The sequence below is a fragment of the Tachyglossus aculeatus genome, chromosome 2 (assembly GCF_015852505.1).
Source record: "Tachyglossus aculeatus isolate mTacAcu1 chromosome 2, mTacAcu1.pri, whole genome shotgun sequence".
Taxonomy (NCBI): domain Eukaryota; kingdom Metazoa; phylum Chordata; class Mammalia; order Monotremata; family Tachyglossidae; genus Tachyglossus; species Tachyglossus aculeatus.
The window spans coordinates 50,107,013-50,125,084 of NC_052067.1; the positions used below are offsets into that span (position 1 = coordinate 50,107,013).

At 43.7% G+C, this 18,072-nt stretch overlaps 1 protein-coding gene across 2 annotated transcripts in view; it reads left to right on the forward strand.

The window, feature by feature from the left end:
* The window catches only part of RPS6KA2 (ribosomal protein S6 kinase A2), a 200,263-nt gene that overhangs the window by 91,703 nt on the left and 90,488 nt on the right, over positions 1 to 18,072 (forward strand). For both annotated transcript variants that reach the window (XM_038759371.1, XM_038759380.1), the window contains 5 exons: positions 4,038 to 4,118; positions 11,141 to 11,220; positions 12,611 to 12,717; positions 16,798 to 16,835; positions 17,777 to 17,919. In XM_038759371.1, the coding sequence (XP_038615299.1) occupies positions 4,038 to 4,118; positions 11,141 to 11,220; positions 12,611 to 12,717; positions 16,798 to 16,835; positions 17,777 to 17,919 (449 nt within the window). The remainder of the gene's footprint in view (positions 1 to 4,037; positions 4,119 to 11,140; positions 11,221 to 12,610; positions 12,718 to 16,797; positions 16,836 to 17,776; positions 17,920 to 18,072) is intronic.

Genomic DNA, 18,072 nt, shown 5'->3' on the forward strand with positions numbered 1-18,072 from the left:
AAATTTCATTTTAAAGCTGGTTTGACTAAACTCTCATGGTTAGAAAAGACACGAAGCCAGCAAAGCAGTGTGGCAGTTTGTTTTTTTAAAAATCCCAAGTTCCTTTTGTAGTTTTCTTTTTAGTAAAGAAATGATTGAAGAGAAAGAGAAAATTGAATTAGACATTTCAATTAGGTAAAGATAATAAAATTTCCTGATAGACATGAATAGCTGCACTGTAATCAGTTTCCTCAGTAGACTCACCCTTCCTTTCTTAAAGCGTTTTACAAATGAATAGGCTGTTCCAACACTTCTGTAATGGATGTCTGTATTTTCCCTACGAGGGAAGCAAGTAAATTGTCAAGTCCAATAGCTGGAAGAGACCTCAGGAGGTCTCCATCCCCCCCATCTTACCTCCTTCCCTTCCCCACAGCACCTGTATATATGTATATATGTTTGTACATATTTATTACTCTATTTATTTATTTTACTTGTACATATCTATTCTATTTATTTTATTTTGTTAGTATGTTTGGTTTTGTTCTCTGTCTCCCCCTTTTAGACTGTGAGCCCACTGTTGGGTAGGGACTGTCTCTATATGTTGCCAACTTGTACTTCCCAAGCGCTTAGTACATTGCTCTGCACACAGTAAGCGCTCAATAAATACAATTGAATGAATGAATGTGGCTTTCTTCACCTGATGCGTCTTGGCTAAAGGAGATCATTTTCATGCTCCCTTTAATAATGATGGCATTTATTAAGCGCTTACTATGTGCGGAGCACTGTTCTAAGCGCTGGGGAGGTTACAAGGTGATCAGGTTGTCCCACAGGGGGCTCACAGTCTTAATCCCCGTTTTACAGATGAGGTAACTGAGGCACAGAGAAGTTAAGTGACTTACCCAAAGTCACACAGCTGACAAGTGGTGGAGCCGGGATTTGAACCCACGGCCTCTGACTCCAAAGCCCGGGCTCTTTCCACTGAGCCACGCTCCCTCGACTTCCAGGTGGCTGGAGTGCTGGAGCGTTTGTACGTCAGTTACGTAATGAATGCTTCGGTGGTGATTTATGCTGCAAAACGATCTGCTTCTAGCTCCTGTTGGCTGTATAGCTTTAGCGATAGACGCTAGACTGATAGCCTAAAAAAAAAACCTTCCCTTGACCCCATCCCCCTCCCAACTTTCCTTTCCAATCTCCTTGAGAGAGTTGTCTACACCCACCGTCTACAGTTCCTCTCCTCCGACTCTCTCCTCCGCCCCCTTTGCTCCACGGAAAGTGCTCGCCCAAAGGTCACCAGTTTTCTTGCCAAATCCAGTGGCCTCTGTTCCATCCTAAGGAGGATTCGGATAGGATTAGGATGAGGATTAGGATCAGGACCCTGTCAACCACCCCTTCTCCTGGAAACATTATCCAATCTTGGCTTCCCTGACACTCCTCTTGTCTCTCTGACCACTCTTTCTCCAGCTTCAACTACCACCCTCTATGCAGATAATTCCCAAATGTACATTTGGAGAAGCAGCGTGGCTCAGTGGAAAGAGCCCGGGCTTTGGAGGCAGAGGTCATGGGTTCAAATCCCTGCTCTGCCAATTGTCAGCTGTGTGACTTTGGGCAAGTTTCTGTTTGTTCCGACGACTTGACACCTGTCCATATGTTTCGTTTTGTTGTCTGTCTCCCCCTTCTAGACTGTGAGCCCGTTGTTGGGTAGGGACCGTCTCTGTATGTTGCTGACTTGTACTTCCCAAGCGCTTAGTACAGTGCTGTGCACACAATAAGTGCTCAATAAATACGATTGAATGAATGAGTGAATGAACTTAACTTCTCTGGGCCTCAGTTCCCTCATCTGTAAAACGGGGCTTAAGACTGTGAGCCCCCTGTGGGACAACCTGATCACCTTGTAACCTCCCCAGCGCTTAGAACAGTGCTTTGCACATAGTAAGCGCTTAATAAATGCCATCTCTAACCCTGATCTCTCTCCTCTGCAGTCTTGCATTTCCTTCTGCTTTCAGGACATCTCTACCTGAATGGCCCTTTAGACTGTGAGCCCACTGTTGGGTAGGAACTGTCTCTAGATGTTGCCAATTTGTACTTCCCAAGCGCTTAGTACAGTGCTCTGCACATAGTAAGCGCTCAATAAATACGATTGATGATGATGATGATGATGATGGCCCGCTGACACCTCAAACGTAGCGTGTCCAAAACGGAACTCCTTATCTTGCCATCCAAACCCTGTCCTCCCCGTGACTTTCCTGTCACTGTAGACTGCACTACCATCCTCCCTGCCTCACAAACCTGAAACATTGGCACTTTTCTCGCTTAACCCATGTGTTCAGTGTCACCAGATCCTGTCATTTCAGCGTTCACAACATTGCTAAAATCTGCCCTATCTGCTCCAACAAACTGCTACCACATTAATCCAAGCACCTTTTCTTGTTCTGCACCAACTCTTCCACACACACACAGCACTTAAGAACAGATGAACTTACATACTGTACTTTTTAAGCTTTTGCCCATCTACTTTTCCATTTTTTTATTCATTCATTGTCGTATTTATTGAGCGCTTACTGTGTGCAGAGCACTGTACTAAGCGCTTGGAAGGTACAAGTTGGCAACAGATAGAGACGGTCCCTACCCAACAGCGGGCTCACAGTCTAGAAGGGGGAGATAAGACAACAAAACAAAACATATTAACAAAATAAATAGAATAGTAAATATGTACGAGTAAATATGTACAATTTTCCCTTCTTCTTCTACCTTAAGTTCATTTTGTGTTTCTTCCACTAGATTCTAAACTCCACTAATGCCGTACTTTCCCAGTACAGTGCTCCGAGCACAATAGGTGCTCAGTAAATACTTTCAATAATAAAAATAATAATTATGGTATTTGTTAAGTGCTCTAAGCACTGGGATATATACAAGGTAAGCAGATTGTCCCACGTAGGGCTCACCGTCTTAATCCCCATTTTACAGATGAGGTAACTGAGGCCCAGAGAAGTTAAGTGACTTGCCCAAGGTCACGGAGCCAGGATTAGAACCCACAATCTCTGTCTCCCAAGCCTGTGCTCTTTCCTCTAAGATACACTGCTTCTCTAAGTGATTTTACGTGATTGACTGTGAGAAGAGCATTCTCCTAACTCTCCAATATCATTGTCTCTAAATCACATAATGAAGGCATGGATTATAGCAAAACTGGTGGTACTGATATTTGTGGATACCTACTGGATGCTTACCATGGTACTAAGTGATGGGGAAAATGCAAAAAAAATATGTGAATTGAAGATGGGCCCAGACCAGCAAGGAGACGAACACGGAAAAGTAACTTTTAGTCATCAAAACGGATGCTTTTCCTCTTTCAGTACGAAAATAGTCAGGTCCCCAGTGGCTTGCAGTTTATGAAGTTTCTGTTCCTGCTCTTCTGCAGTAGTAGGGCGAGAGGGAGAGCGAGAGGGAGGCAGGGCTTGGGCTCTGGGATAATGAACGGGAGCTATAAAGCTAAAGCTAAAAAGCTATAAACCTCTGAAAGGCCCAAACGACCTTGAGACAGGTGCCTCTGTTCACGTGCCCTCCACTGTGTTGCTGATATTACGTGAAAATTCCTCTCTAGCAAAACTCCCATTAGTCAAGGACCAAGTAAAGTACCTAAACTATAGTTAGACAGTTCTGCGAAATAAGTTAGATCTATGATGTGAAGGAGAAAGATTCCGTGGATAAAGGAAATCCACAGATAAACCAGCAACCTTCTTTACGGCATGGATTTCAACCAGCAATCTAATAGTCAAATTTACCGTCTTTGAGTTTCATCTCCTCTCCAGTCCCTCCCTTGTTCCCTGCGGAAGAGCTGAAAAATTGAAAGCCCGAAAGGCAAGCAGCAGGAAGGAGAAGGAAGAGGGGGTAAAAAGGGAGGAGAATTTCAAGTTTCAAGAGAACTTCAGAGGGGGTTGGAGAGGGCTGTGGATCGTTTTGCGACTAAATTTCCTGCTTCAAATTTTGTATCTCCGTTGGATATCCACGTTCCTCTTCCTCCGTTTTGAAAGCCTTTTTTTTTTTGTTTTTCTGTCTCGTAGTCCGGGACCGGGTACGATCGAAAATGGAGAGAGACATTTTGGCGGAAGTGAATCACCCGTTCATTGTCAAGCTTCATTATGGTAAATATACTAAAAAGCCAAGGGCTTTCAGATGACTCAATTCCTCAAACCAAAGCACCTGGGGAAGCTGTTGAAGGTCAGTCCCTGAACAGAGTTCCAGTTTGGGCTGCTGGTCTGTCCGTCTCCCTTCCGGACCTTCCCCTCCCAATCAGCACTTTCTAGATCAATCGATCAATCGTATTTATTGAGCGCTTACTGTGTGCAGAGCACTGTACTAAGTGCTTGGGAAGTACAAGTTGGCAGAACTGCCTACTAAAATGAGGCCCTTGTATAGGGATGTTTCTGCTATGGAAGGCTCCCCACAGTAATCATCATCATCAATCGTATTTATTGAGCGCTTACTATGTGCAGAGCACTGTACTAAGCGCTTGGGAAGTACAAATTGCCAACATATAGAGACAGTCCCTACCCAACAGTGGGCTCACAGTCTAAAAGGGGGAGACAGAGAACAAAACCAAACATACTAACAAAATAAAATAAATAGAATAGATATGTACAAATAAAATAAATAAATAAATAGAGTAGTAAATATGTACAAACATATATACATATAGGTGCTGTGGGGAAGGGAAGGAGGTAAGATGGGATGGAGAGGGGGATGAGTAATAATAATGATAGCATTTATTAAGCGCTTACTATGTGCAAAGCACTGTTGTAAGCGCTGGGGAGGTTACATAGTGATCAGGTTGTCCCACGGAGGGGGCTCACAGTCTTCATCCCCATTTTCCAGATGAGGTACCTGAGGCCCAGAGAAGTGAAGTGACTTGCCGAAAGTCACAGAGCTGGCAGTTGGCGGGGCCGGGATTTGAACCCATGACCTCTGACTCCAAAGCCCGGGCTCTTTCCACTGAGCCACGCTGCTTCACAGTACAGAAACCGGCTCCCAAACAAGCCACATGGGAGGCTCTCTTGAATTCAAATGGGCGACCCCGGGCAGGCTGGACGCCGGGGGAATTTTGTCTTGACAAATGACTGCTAAATCCAGCTGCTCAGAAGCCCATCACTTTCTTAAGTCTCCCCACCTCCAGCTCCGTTTTCTCTTTTGTTAGAGAAGAAGTTTTTGAGAGAAGCAGCGTGGCTCAGTGGAACGACCACAGGCTTGGGAGTCAGCGGTCGTGGGTTCAAATCCCGGCTCCGCCACTTGTCAGCTGTGTGACCTTGGGAAAGTCACTTAACTTCTCTGTGCCTCGGTTACCTCATCAGCAAAATGGGGATTAAGACTGTGAGCCCCCCGTGGGACAACCTGATTACCTTGTAACCTCCCCAGCGCTTAGAACAGTGCGGTGCACATAGTAAGCGCTTAATACATGCCATCATTATTATTACTATTATTCTCTGTGCCTCAGTTGCCTCATCAGCAAAATGGGGATTAAGACTGTGAGCCCCCCGTGGGACAACCTGATTACCTTGTAACCTCCCCAGCGCTTAGAACAGGGCTGTGCACATAGTAAGCGCTTAATAAATGCCATCATTATTATTACTATTATTCTCTGTGCCTCAGTTGCCTCATTAGCAAATTGGGGATTAAGACTGTGAGCCCCCCGTGGGACAATCTGATTACCTTGTAACCTCCCCAGTGCTTAGAACAGTGCTATGCACATAGTAAGCGCTTAATAAATGCCATCATTATTATTACTATTATTCTCTGTGCCTCAGTTGCCTCATTAGCAAATTGGGGATTAAGACTGTGAGCCCCCCGTGGGACAATCTGATTACCTTGTAACCTCCCCAGTGCTTAGAACAGTGCTATGCACATAGTAAGCGCTTAATAAATGCCATCATTATTATTACTATTATTCTCTGTGCCTCAGTTGCCTCACCAGCAAAATGGGGATTAAGACTGTGAGCCCCCCGTGGGACAACCTGATTACCTTGTAACCTCCCCAGCGCTTAGAACAGGGCTGTGCACATAGTAAGCGCTTAATACATGCCATCATTATTATTACTATTATTCTCTGTGCCTCAGTTGCCTCATTAGCAAATTGGGGATTAAGACTGTGAGCCCCCCGTGGGACAATCTGATTACCTTGTAACCTCCCCAGTGCTTAGAACAGTGCTATGCACATAGTAAGCGCTTAATAAATGCCATCATTATTATTACTATTATTCTCTGTGCCTCAGTTGCCTCATCAGCAAATTGGGGATTAAGACTGTGAGCCCCCCGTGGGACAATCTGATTACCTTGTAACCTCCCCAGTGCTTAGAACAGTGCTTTGCACATAGTAAGCGCTTAATAAATGCCATCATTATTATTACTATTATTCTCTGTGCCTCAGTTGCCTCATCAGCAAAATGGGGATTAAGACTGTGAGCCCCCCATGGGACAACCTGATTACCTTGTAACCTCCCCAGCACTTAGAACAGTGCTTTGCACATAGTAAGCACTTAATGTCATTATTATTATTATTATTCTCTGTGCCTCAGTTGCCTCATCTGTAAAATGGGAATTAAGACTGTGAGCCTCCCGTGGGACAACCTGATCACCTTGTAACCTCCCCAGTGCTTAGAACAGTGCTTTGCACATAGTAAGCGCTTAATAAATGCCATCATTATTATTATTATTATTATTCTCTGTGCCTCAGTTGCCTCATCTGTAAAATGGGAATTAAGACTGTGAGCCTCCCATGGGACAGCCTGATTACCTTGTATCCCCCCAGTGCTTAGAACAGAGCCTGGCATTCATTCATTCATTCAATCGTATTTATTGAGCGCTTACTGGGTGCAGAGCACTGTACTAAGCGCTTGGGAAGTACAAGTAAGCACAAGTGGCACATAGTAAGCACTTAACAAATACCATTATTATTCTTTTGTTATCTTATTGGGGAACAAGAACAGCAGAACTTTTTGTGCCGGAAGGCATGAACTTGCACCATCCTGCTATTGCTTTTCCATCTTTCCTGGAATCCCGGGCTGCACCTGCTGCGGCGGATGGGAGGGAACAAATTCCTTTCGAAAATGGATCCGGAACATCTGGTGCAATAATAATAATGATGATGGTATTTGTTAAGAGCTTCCTACGTGTCAAGAACCGTTCTAAGTGCCGGGGTAGATACAAGCTAATTAGTTTGGACACAGCCCCTATCCCACATGGGGCTCACCGTCTTAATCCCCATTTTACAGATGAGGGAACTGAGGCCAGGGAAGTGAAGTGACTTGCCCTATGCCTCTTCTGTACCACAAAAGGGAACTGGTGTCCATCCATCAATAGTACTTACCGAGTGCAGACCATCTACTAAGCATTTATAGTAATAATAATTAATAATTAAATGATGATAGTAATAATTGTATTTGTTAAGTACTTATTAGGTGCCAAGCACTGTACTAAGGGCTGTGGTGGATACAAATTGATCAGGTCAGACACAGTCCCTGTCCTGCATTGGGCTCAAGTAATAATGATGATATTAATAGGAAAGCAAAGCCACCCCAGCCCTTAGAATAGCAAAGGTATTTGTTAAGCACTCGCTTTGTGCCAAACATTGTGCCAAACATTGTCCTTGGTGCTGGGACACAGGTTAGACACAGTCCCTGTCCCATATTCATTCATTCAATCATATTTATTGAGCGCTTACTGTGTGCAGAGCACTGTACTAAGCATTTTAAACTGTGAGCCCACTGTTGGGTAGGGACTGTCTCTATATGTTGCCAACTTGTACTTCCCAAGCGCTTAGTACAGTGCTCTGCACACAGTAAGCTCTCAATAAATACGATTGATGATGATTTGGGAAATACAAGTCGGCAACATATAGAGACGGTCCCTACCCAACAGTGGGCTCACAGTCTAGAAGGGGGAGACAGACAACGAAACAAAACATATTAACAGAATAAAGTAAATAGAATAAATATGTACAAGTAAAATAAATAGAGTAATAAATACGTACAAACATATATACATATATACAGGTGCTGTGGGGAATCACAGGAATCTCCATATGGGGCTCACAGTCTAAATACGAGGAAGAACAAATATTGGCTCCCCATTTTACAGATGAGGAATCTGAAGTGGAAAGAAGTGAAATGATTTGCCCAAGATCCCACAGCAGATATGCGATGGAGCTGAGGTTCATTCATTCATTCAGTCAGTCATATTTATTGAGCACTTACTGAGTGCAGAGCACTGTACTAAGTGCTTGGGAAGTACAAGTTTGCAACATATAGAGACGGTCCGTACCCGACAGCGGGCTCGCAGTCTAGAAGGGGGAGAGACCCCTCTCCATCCCCCCCATCTTACCTCCTTCCCTTCTCCACAGCACCTGTATATATGTATATATGTTTGCACATATTTATTACTCCATTTGTTTATTTTACTTGTACACATCTATTTATTTTATTTTGTTAGTATGTTTGGTTTTGTTCTCTGTCTCCCCCTTTTAGACTGTGAGCCCACTGTTGGGTAGGGACCATCTCTATATGTTGCCAACTTGTCCTTCCCAAGCGCTTAGTACAGTGCTCTGCACACAGTAAGCGCTCAATAAATACGATTGATTGATTGATTGATTAGAACCCATGTCCCCCTATTCCCAAGTCTATGCTCTTTCATTCATTCAGTCATATTTATTGAGCACTTAATTATGTGCAGAGTCCTATGCTAAGCAATCGGGAGAGACCAGTGCAACAATAAAGAGACACATCCCATGCCCACAATGAGCTTACAGTCTAGAGGCGGGGAGGCGGATATTAATATATAAAAAAAAAGTACAGATAGATGCCTAAATGCTGTGGGGTTAGGAGGGAGGAAGAACAGAGGGAGCAAGTCAGGGTGACGCAGGAGGGAGTGGGAGAAGAGGAAAGGGGGGCCGTAGACAGGGAAGGCCTCCTGGAGGAGATAGTAAGCGCTCAATAAATACGATTGATGATGATGATGATGAGGAGATGCGCCTTCGGTAAGGCTTTGAAGGGAGGGAGAGTGACTGCCGGATTTGAGGAGAGAGGGCATTCCACGCCAGAGGTGAGAAGTTTGGCGATAGAGGAGCGAAGTGAGGAGTGAATATGTGAACTTTACTATAATAATAATAATAATAATGATGGCATTTATTAAGCGCTTACTATGTGCAAAGCACTGTTCTAAGCACTGGGGTGGATACAAGGTGATCAGGTTGTCCCACGGGGGGCTCACAGTCTTAACCCCCATTTTACAGATGAGGTCACTGAGGCTCAGAGAAGTGAAGTGACCTGCCCAAGGTCACACAGCAGACATGTGGTGGAGCCGGGATTTGAACCCATGACCTCTGACTCCAAAGCCCGGGCTCTTTCCACTGAGACACGCTACTATCAGTGTGCTTTCTTTGAATATGAAGAAGTTTGTGTGTGTCTTCTGTGTGTGTCTCGTTTACATGTGAAGCAGAATATGCTTTGGGAAAGTCACTTAACTTCTCTGAGCCTCAGTTACCTCATTTGTAAAATGGGGATTAAGACTATGTGCCCCACGTGGGACATGGACTGGGTCCTCCTTGATAAGCTTGTATCTACCCATCATTTAATATAGTTCCTATATTAAATAGGAATTATATAGTTCCTCGTTCATAGTAAGTGCTTAACAAATACTGTTAAAAATAATGAGATGACAACACTCCTTCATTCTCATCCTTAATTTTAAAAATGAAAACTTGAGGTGAATAATAGATTATAAAGTTCTGCTAGGTTGCAAACTCCTTGAGGGCAAGGATCATGTCGCTAACTCTACTGCACGCCGGCAGGCTTTTAGTACAATGCTCTGCACAGACCAAATGCTCAGTAAATACAATTGACCGATTCAAACAAATACATCATAAAATGTTTTAGTTTTACTGCTGCCATCAAGGAAGTGACAGAGCAAGCATTTCCTATAAGAAATTTTTCTTTTCTCTCTCTTACTGGTCCCACACAAATGGATAGAGATGTGCAAATGTGCTCTCTCTCTCTCTCTTTCTCCCTCTCTCTCTGTCTCTCTCTCCTATCGGAGTTCTTTCCCAAAAGAAGCTACTATCGGCCGCAGCACTAAAATGTGGTTTTTAACACTTCTGTCTTATGTGTCATGTCACTTTTTACTCATATAAGAACCAAAACAGCTTCTCCAGCTGCAACTTTGATGTAACAAATTTTTTTTATTCAGCTTGGATCCCCTGGCTATACATCAACTCCTTTATTATAATAATAAGAATAATAATAATAATAATAATGGCATTTATTAAGCGCTTACTATGTGCAGAGCACTGTTCTAAGCGCTGGGGAATTTACAAGGTGATCAGGTTGTCCCACGTGGGGCTCACAGTCTTCATCCCCATTTTACAGATGAGGGAACTGAGGTCCAGAGAAGTTAAGTGACTTGCCCAAAGTCACACAGCTGACGAGTGGTGGCTTTATCCATGTACCATTCAACAAAGATAATAGAACAGACCTGGAGGCCTTCCCAGACTGAGCCCCCTCCTTCCTCTCCCCCTCCTCCCCCTCCTCATCCCTCCCGCCTTACCTCCTTCCCCTCCCCACAGCACCTGTATATATGTATATATGTTTGTACGTATTTATTACTCTATTTATTTTATTTGTACATATTTATTCTATTTATTTTATTTTGTTAATATGTTTGGTTTTGTTCTCTGTCTCCCCCTTCTAGACTGTGAGCCCACTGTTGGGTAGGGACTGTCTCTATATGTTGCCAACTTGTACTTCCCAAGCGCTCAGTACAGTGGTAAGCGCTCAATAAATACGATTGAATGAATGAACAGACATTTGGATTGAAAAGAAATAGGGCTAAGGAAATTTCAACACCCTGGGTGAAGGTAGGTTTAAAAAACCCCATTAACAATAGGTCATCTTGTTTATTTTCTGTACCCAAGCAGTCAATTTTCTAATGAAGCGTCCAGGACTGTCTCTGGAATGACTCAGTGTTCAAGATCACGCGTTATGCTAGCAAAAGAGAGATTGTGCTTTTAAATTACAAAAAGAGATTGATTCAGTGGGAGTAACATCCATTCCATAGAGACTTTCAACGCTGTTGACTATTTAAACCTTGGTTGTTGGTTTTTTTTTTTTCGGTTCCCATTCAGCCTTTCAGACAGAAGGGAAACTCTATCTGATATTAGACTTCCTACGAGGAGGGGACCTGTTCACCAGACTCTCCAAAGAGGTAAGCTTTCAAAGTAAATCAGTTTGGTGCAGGAGGCTTGCTGAGTCTCTGCATGTGGATTTCATATAAGAAATATATGAAATTTCTTATATTCGTGATGTTTCTCCCCAGGTGTGATCCCAGAAACTGAAATGCCCAACACTGTTGTCAGCTAGATTCACGCTTCCTCAGACAAAGGAAGCTCCTATGGGGCAGGAACCTAATCATTTAGGATTAACTCTTCCACAGAGCTAAGCACCATACCCATCTCCAAGTTATTTAACTCTCAGCACACGAGGCAACAGAAAAAGATAAGAAGAAATAATCTGTTCTCCCAAAGGCACTGTAGCACAACAATAATAATAATAATAATAATAGTGGTATTTATTAAGCGCTTACTATGTGCCAAGCACTGTTCTAAGTGCTGGGATAGCTACAAGGTAATCGCGTTGTCCCACGTGGGGCTCCCAAGCTTCATCCCCGTTTTACAGATGAGGTAACTGAGGCACAGAGAAGTTGAGTGACTTGCCCAAACTCACACAGCTGACAAGTAGCAGAGGCGGGATTAGAACCCACGACTTCTGACTCCCAAGCCCGGGCTCTTTCCACTGAGCCACACTGCTTCTCATGGAGGGTGAAGTAGTAAGAGGGTGTAGTCATCATCATCATCATCAGTCGTATTTATTGAGCACTTACTATGTGCAGAGCACTGTACTAAGCGCTTGGGAAGTACAAATTGGCAACATATAGAGACAGTCCCTACCCAACAGTGGGCTCACAGTCTAAAAGGGGGAATAAAAGGGGGAATAAAAGGGAGGACGATCAATTGTGGTTTGACTCCAAAGACAGTAGAGTCGTAGAAAGTTATCCTTCTCTTTGTTGCTTATGTGACCTGTAGATAGGTCCCCTGCGCTTTGGCTATGTCTCATTATTAGCTGGCCCATAAAATGCAGGCAGTAGAATCTTAATCTTTCATCTTCTCCTATTGGTCCTAAAAGTCTATAGGCAGAGTAAATATGCAGTCATTTCTCCTGTAATGTGGAGGTTGCAGTCTTAAAGAATCCCACATTGAGGATAAATTACATAGCACTCACGTCTTAACTGATGCCACCCGGATATTTTTTCCAGCCCCAACACCAGATTGCATTCTATCCCAACAGACAAGAATGCGCCCTAAGTCTTCAATATTTTCCTATCCAAGCGGCGTAATGAAAACGTGTATTATGATGGCGGCTCTTTCCTTTGGAGGTGGCAGCAAGGGCTAATTTCGGAACCCGTGGTCATTGTCAGATCGAATCTGATTAAACCGGGTCCTTTCTGGAACCACTGAATCAGAGCCGTTTGGCAGCGGAGTTCCTCAGAGCCTGTCGACTGCCGAAAATGACCCCATCCGTCTCTCCTCCTTTGCCAGGTGATGTTCACCGAGGAGGATGTCAAGTTCTACCTAGCGGAACTGGCTTTAGCTTTAGACCATCTTCACGGTCTGGGAATCATTTACCGGGATCTCAAGCCTGAAAAGTAAGAAATCACTAAGAGCAAGTATTAATGGAGAATGTTGTCAAAATGGCATCGTCCCAGTCAGTCGTATTTACTGAGCGCTTACCATGTGCAGAGCATTGAACTCTAGACTGTAAACTCTCTGTGGGCAGGGGATGCGTCCACCAACTCTGTTTTACTGTACTCTCTCCAAGCGCTTAGCACAGTGCGCTGCACACAGTAAGCGCTCAGCAAATACGACTGATTAAGCGCTTGGGGTGGGAGTTGGGAGTTGAGCCAGATATCCTCCGGCTCCGACCTCTTTCCTTCTGCAGCCTGTGACCCCTCCCCTTATCCATTCATTCAGTCCTATTTATTGAGCGCTTACTGGGTGCAGAGCGCTGTACTAAGCGCTTGGGAAGTACAAGTTGGCAACATACAGAGACGGTCCCCACCCAACAGTGGGCTCACAGTCTAGAAGGGGGAGACAGAGAACAAAACAAAACGTATTAACAAAATAAAATAAGTAGAATAAAAATGTACAAGTAAAATAGAGTAATAAATACGTACAAACATATATACATATATACAGGTGCTGTGGGGAAAGGAAGGAGGTAAGGCGGCGGGGGGATGGAGGGGGAAAGGAGGCCTTCCCCTATTAAGCCCTCTTTTCCCTGTTCTTTTCTTTTAATTTTTTTTTTATTTCAGTGGTATTTATTAAGCATTTGCTATGTGCCGGGCATTGTACTAAGCACTGGGGTAGATACAAGCTAATCAGGTTAGACCCAATCCACGTCCCACGCGGGGCTCCCACAGCCTTAATCCCCATCAGAGGAGATAACTAAGGCCCAGAAAGGTGGAGTGACCTTCCCAAGGTTGCACAGCAGACCGGTGACGGAGCCAGGATTGGAACCCAGGTCCTCTGATGCCCAGGCTCCTCTCACTTGACCACACCGCATCTTCTATACACTTTAAGGTCTGTGACCTTTGGGCATTTGATACTTGCCCTGCCCCCAACCACACAGCACTTATGTACATATCTTTAAAATATATATATTATAAAGTACTTATTTATATAAACGCCAGTCTCCCCCTCTTTAAAATATATATTATTAAGTACTTATTTATATAAACGCCAGTCTCCCCCTCTAGACTGTAAGCTCATCAGGGGCAGGAAAAGTGGCTGCTAATTCTGTTGTACTCTCCCAAGTACTTAGCACAGTAAATATGGTTGATTGACTAATTGAAATCATGGGCTATGGGAGAACTTAGTACATTCATTCAGTTGTATTTATTGAGAGCTTACTGTGTGCTTAGCACTGAACTAAGTGATTATGTATGTAAAAATAGAATGAAATAAGGGAAATAGATATCCCTTTATCTATTTAGCTGCAAACAGCCTTTCAGCGTGTTTTAGAACCACTCTTACAGTTAATAGAAAAACTTTCTGGATAGCTACTGGGGTTACGAGAATGTTTTGTTCAATGTTATTGTTGCATTGAGAGAAGGTGAGGGCATGTTAAAAATTGACATATCTGATTCTTCCTAAACATTTTGGGCCTTTAAATAGTTTTTCACCTTTCATGTGATTTTAATTATCAAGAGATAATTAGCGACTTGCCTGGTACCTTTGATTTTCAATCTCTACGTCTGCCCCGTGCCCCAAAGACTCACTTAAATTGTCATTCACCGCACAGGCATCATTTTGTAGGCATTTATTCCCCTGTTGCTGGTTTCCTTCTATTTTCTCTGCTTAATGTGGGTGTTGAGAAGGTGGCAGCAGACATTGAAGGATCAGCAGGCATGTTGCCTTTTCAGTCTTTTTAAAGGTCAAAGTAGTCATCCTAGTTAGAAAATAGCAATAGTTAATTGGAGACTTGATGAAAAGGGTTTTGTTTATCTCATTAGGATTATTAGATTATCACTCTTGAAAGTTGTACTTTTTGAGGCAGAGATTAGTCTGATGTGAGCAAAGGAGAGCTCTGCCCTCCCCACCAGACAAATGAACTTGCAATCCCTATGAAATATTATTTCCCTTTAGGTTATCCTCAAAAAAATGAAAGGGAGGTTACTCTAATGATTTTCCCATGGGGAACGCTGAATTTCCTCATTAAAACATGCCATTTTACCCAAGTGCCTACAACGTGCTGCAGTTGGGAGTCTGTTTCATTCCAAAATTTTAAGGAACTTGTAAAATTATCAGGGTTTATAAATGGGAAAATGGAAATTTCAAGAAGTTGAGAGATTTGTGGATGTCTTCAAACAGCATTATCAGTGGACCTGAGGATAGGTCCAGAATTCCTGACTTCCGAAGTATTATTCTTGTTGTCATTATTATTACATTTAAGTGCTTACTTTGTGTCAAGCAGTACTCCAAGTGCTGGAGTTATTATTCCAAGTTATTCAGGTCAGACAGTCCCTGTCCCCCAAGGGGCTCCCATTTAAAATGCCCATGGGTAGGTGTTGAGTATATACTGGATAGGGACCTGGTGAAAAGGGAAGAGTAACTAGAGTAAGAAAATAAATATGCCTATTGGATTGATTGTTTCCCATCACCACCTCTCAGTGCTTGCCCTTCTTTAGTCTCAGGGTTGGTTCATTCATTCGTTCATTCAATCGTATTTATTGAGCGCTTATCGCGTGCAGAGCACTGTACTAAGCGCTTGGGAAGTACAAGTTGGTTCACGGTAACCTGCGTAAACGTGGCCACCCATTCTTATTCATGCAGCCCCGTACGGGCACCTCCAAATGCACTTCCACCCTGATCTTAGTACAGTGCTCTGCACATAGTAAGCGCTCAATAAATACGATTGATTGATTGATTGATTGATCTCCCGCAGGATCTCCCGTGATGTCTGAGTTACTTCCGAGAAACAGCATAGCCTAATGGAAAGGGCACGGGCCTGGGAGCATAGAACGCTTTTTCTAATCCCCAGGTCTGCCTCTTGCTTGCAGTGACCTTGGGCAAGTCACTTTAACTTCTCTGTGCCTCAGTTACCTCAGCTGTAAAGTGGGGATAAAATACCCATCAGTTCTCCCATGCTCTTAAACTGTGACCCCCACGTGGGACAGGGGTTATAACCAATTTACTTGTATCTACCATAGCTCATGGCACGTCTTAAGTGCTCAACAAATGCCACGATAATTATTGTGTGCTAAAACTGAACATTTAGGAGGAGTAAGTTGGTTTGGATCCTCCCCCTGACTTTCCCGTCACTGTAGACAGCACAACCATCCTTTCTGTTTCAGAAACCTGTAACCTTGGCATTATCCTTCACTCATCTCTTTCATTCAATCCACTTAATCTGTAATTCAATCCTGCTAAACGTGGACAAAATCCACACTTTTCTCTCCATCCAAACTGCTACCACGTTAATCCAAGCACTTACCCTATCCTGCCTCGATTACTGTATCAGCCTCCCTGCTGGCCTCCTTGCCTCCTGTCTCTCCCCATGGCAGTCCATACTTCACTCTGCTGCCCGAGTCATTTTTCTACAAAAAAGGTCAGTGCATGTTTCCCTACTCCTCCAGAACCTGCTGCATATGCCCATCCACCTCGGCGTCAGATATGTCCCCTCTTACCTTACCTCTCTGCTTTCCTAGCCCACCACACTTCACTCCTCTAGTGCCACCTGTTCACTGTGCCTTGATCTCATCTTGTCTCACCATCCACATCCTGCCTGTGGCTTGGAACACCACCGGACAGATGATCCCTCACCCCACCATCGAAGGTTTATTGAAGGCCCGTCTCCGAAACCCTCGTTTCCTCTTCTCTCACTCCCTTCTGTGCTGCTGTTTTACTTGGATGTACATCCTTAATTCACCCCTCCGCCAGCCCCACGTGTCTGTCTCCCCCTCTAGATTATCAGCTCCCTGTGGGCAGTACACTCTGTTATACTGTACTCCCCCAAGTGCTTAGCACAGTGCTCTGCACTATTCTTGCTTTGAGGGATTGAGGGAGGGATGTCAGCATATGCTAATGAAGAATTCTGTATGTAGTGTATCACTAAATTGTCTCACCCCCCCACCCGCTTCTCAGTTGTTTCTGGTAGTTGTCAAAACCTACAGGTTATTTTGTTATGTCTCTTTCTAAAGCTGCTCCTTTCTTTCATTGTCTTTCAGCATCCTCCTGGATGAAGAGGGACACATTAAGATTACAGGTCGGTAAAGGATAGCAGTTAGCCACCAAGACTTAAATCTGAGCCTCTGGCCACTTTATCCCTCGATCTTCTGAAATCTCAAAGTTAAGAAGTCCCCATTTGAGTCAGTTGTAGGAGGAAAACACCTAAATGAGGGAAGCGGTGTTTGGTAAGACCTTTGAATAAGCAGCTGCAGCATGATGGCCCAACTCCTCTGGAAACAGAGGGACAGTCTTCTCCACTTTCTCCCCTCCCATTCCCCCATAGACACGACAGATGGAAATCCTGATCAGGTGTGAGGTTTACAGTACTCACTCCTCTTGCCAGTTGGCATTGTTGTAGCAGGCTGTACCGTTTTTATTCATTAGAGGAAAGGAGATATTATTCCAGGAAATCTTAACTTCTTTCCAGAGGCCAGAGCTACCCTTACAAGAGAAGCACTTGGGGTAATGATCATGTGAATTTTTTTCCCGAGGTCCTTTTCATTTGACTCTCCTGTCTCATTTTCATTGTTCCTTCTGAATTCTAGGTGGGCATACAGCTAAAAATAATTTCACCGTCTTTTAAGTTTTTCTGCACATCTGCCTTTCTTTTCTCCTTTTCATAGTCCATATCTCACTTTTTTCTGGTTCTGGATGCTGTCCCTGCATGGACTAGCAACCCAGGGGAAGAGAAAGCCTGTGAAGTTGCTGCACTCTCGGTTCATGAATTTCTCTTTTATTCATTTCTGCCTCTGGGCTTATGCTCTCACTCGTCTGCATTCTCCTCTGCCTAAAAAGGTTCTGTGGAAAAGATTATTTCAGGGTGAGTGAGAACAAGACCCCACTAACCAGACACAAGGAGTTTGTGCCCCAAATCACACGGGCCCGTGACCTAATTCCTTTGTGACACTGTAGGCCTTATGAATAGTCATTATCACGGCTCTGTGATTGAGGAGAGATTTTTTTTTTTTTCTTATTTAGATTTCGGCCTGAGTAAGGAGGCCATTGACCATGACAAGAGAGCGTATTCGTTCTGTGGAACAATTGAATACATGGCTCCCGAGGTGGTCAACCGAAGAGGTCACACGCAGAGTGCAGACTGGTGGTCCTTTGGCGTGCTGATGGTAATAACCCTTTCTTCCCACTGGTTTTTCAGTTAGGTAGACACTGAGCCAATATCCCTATTTTTTCATAGCTCATGGACTCCTGCAGAGGAAAGTGCCATCAAATGAAATCAATTATTATTATTATTGCCAATAATAATAATAATAGTGATA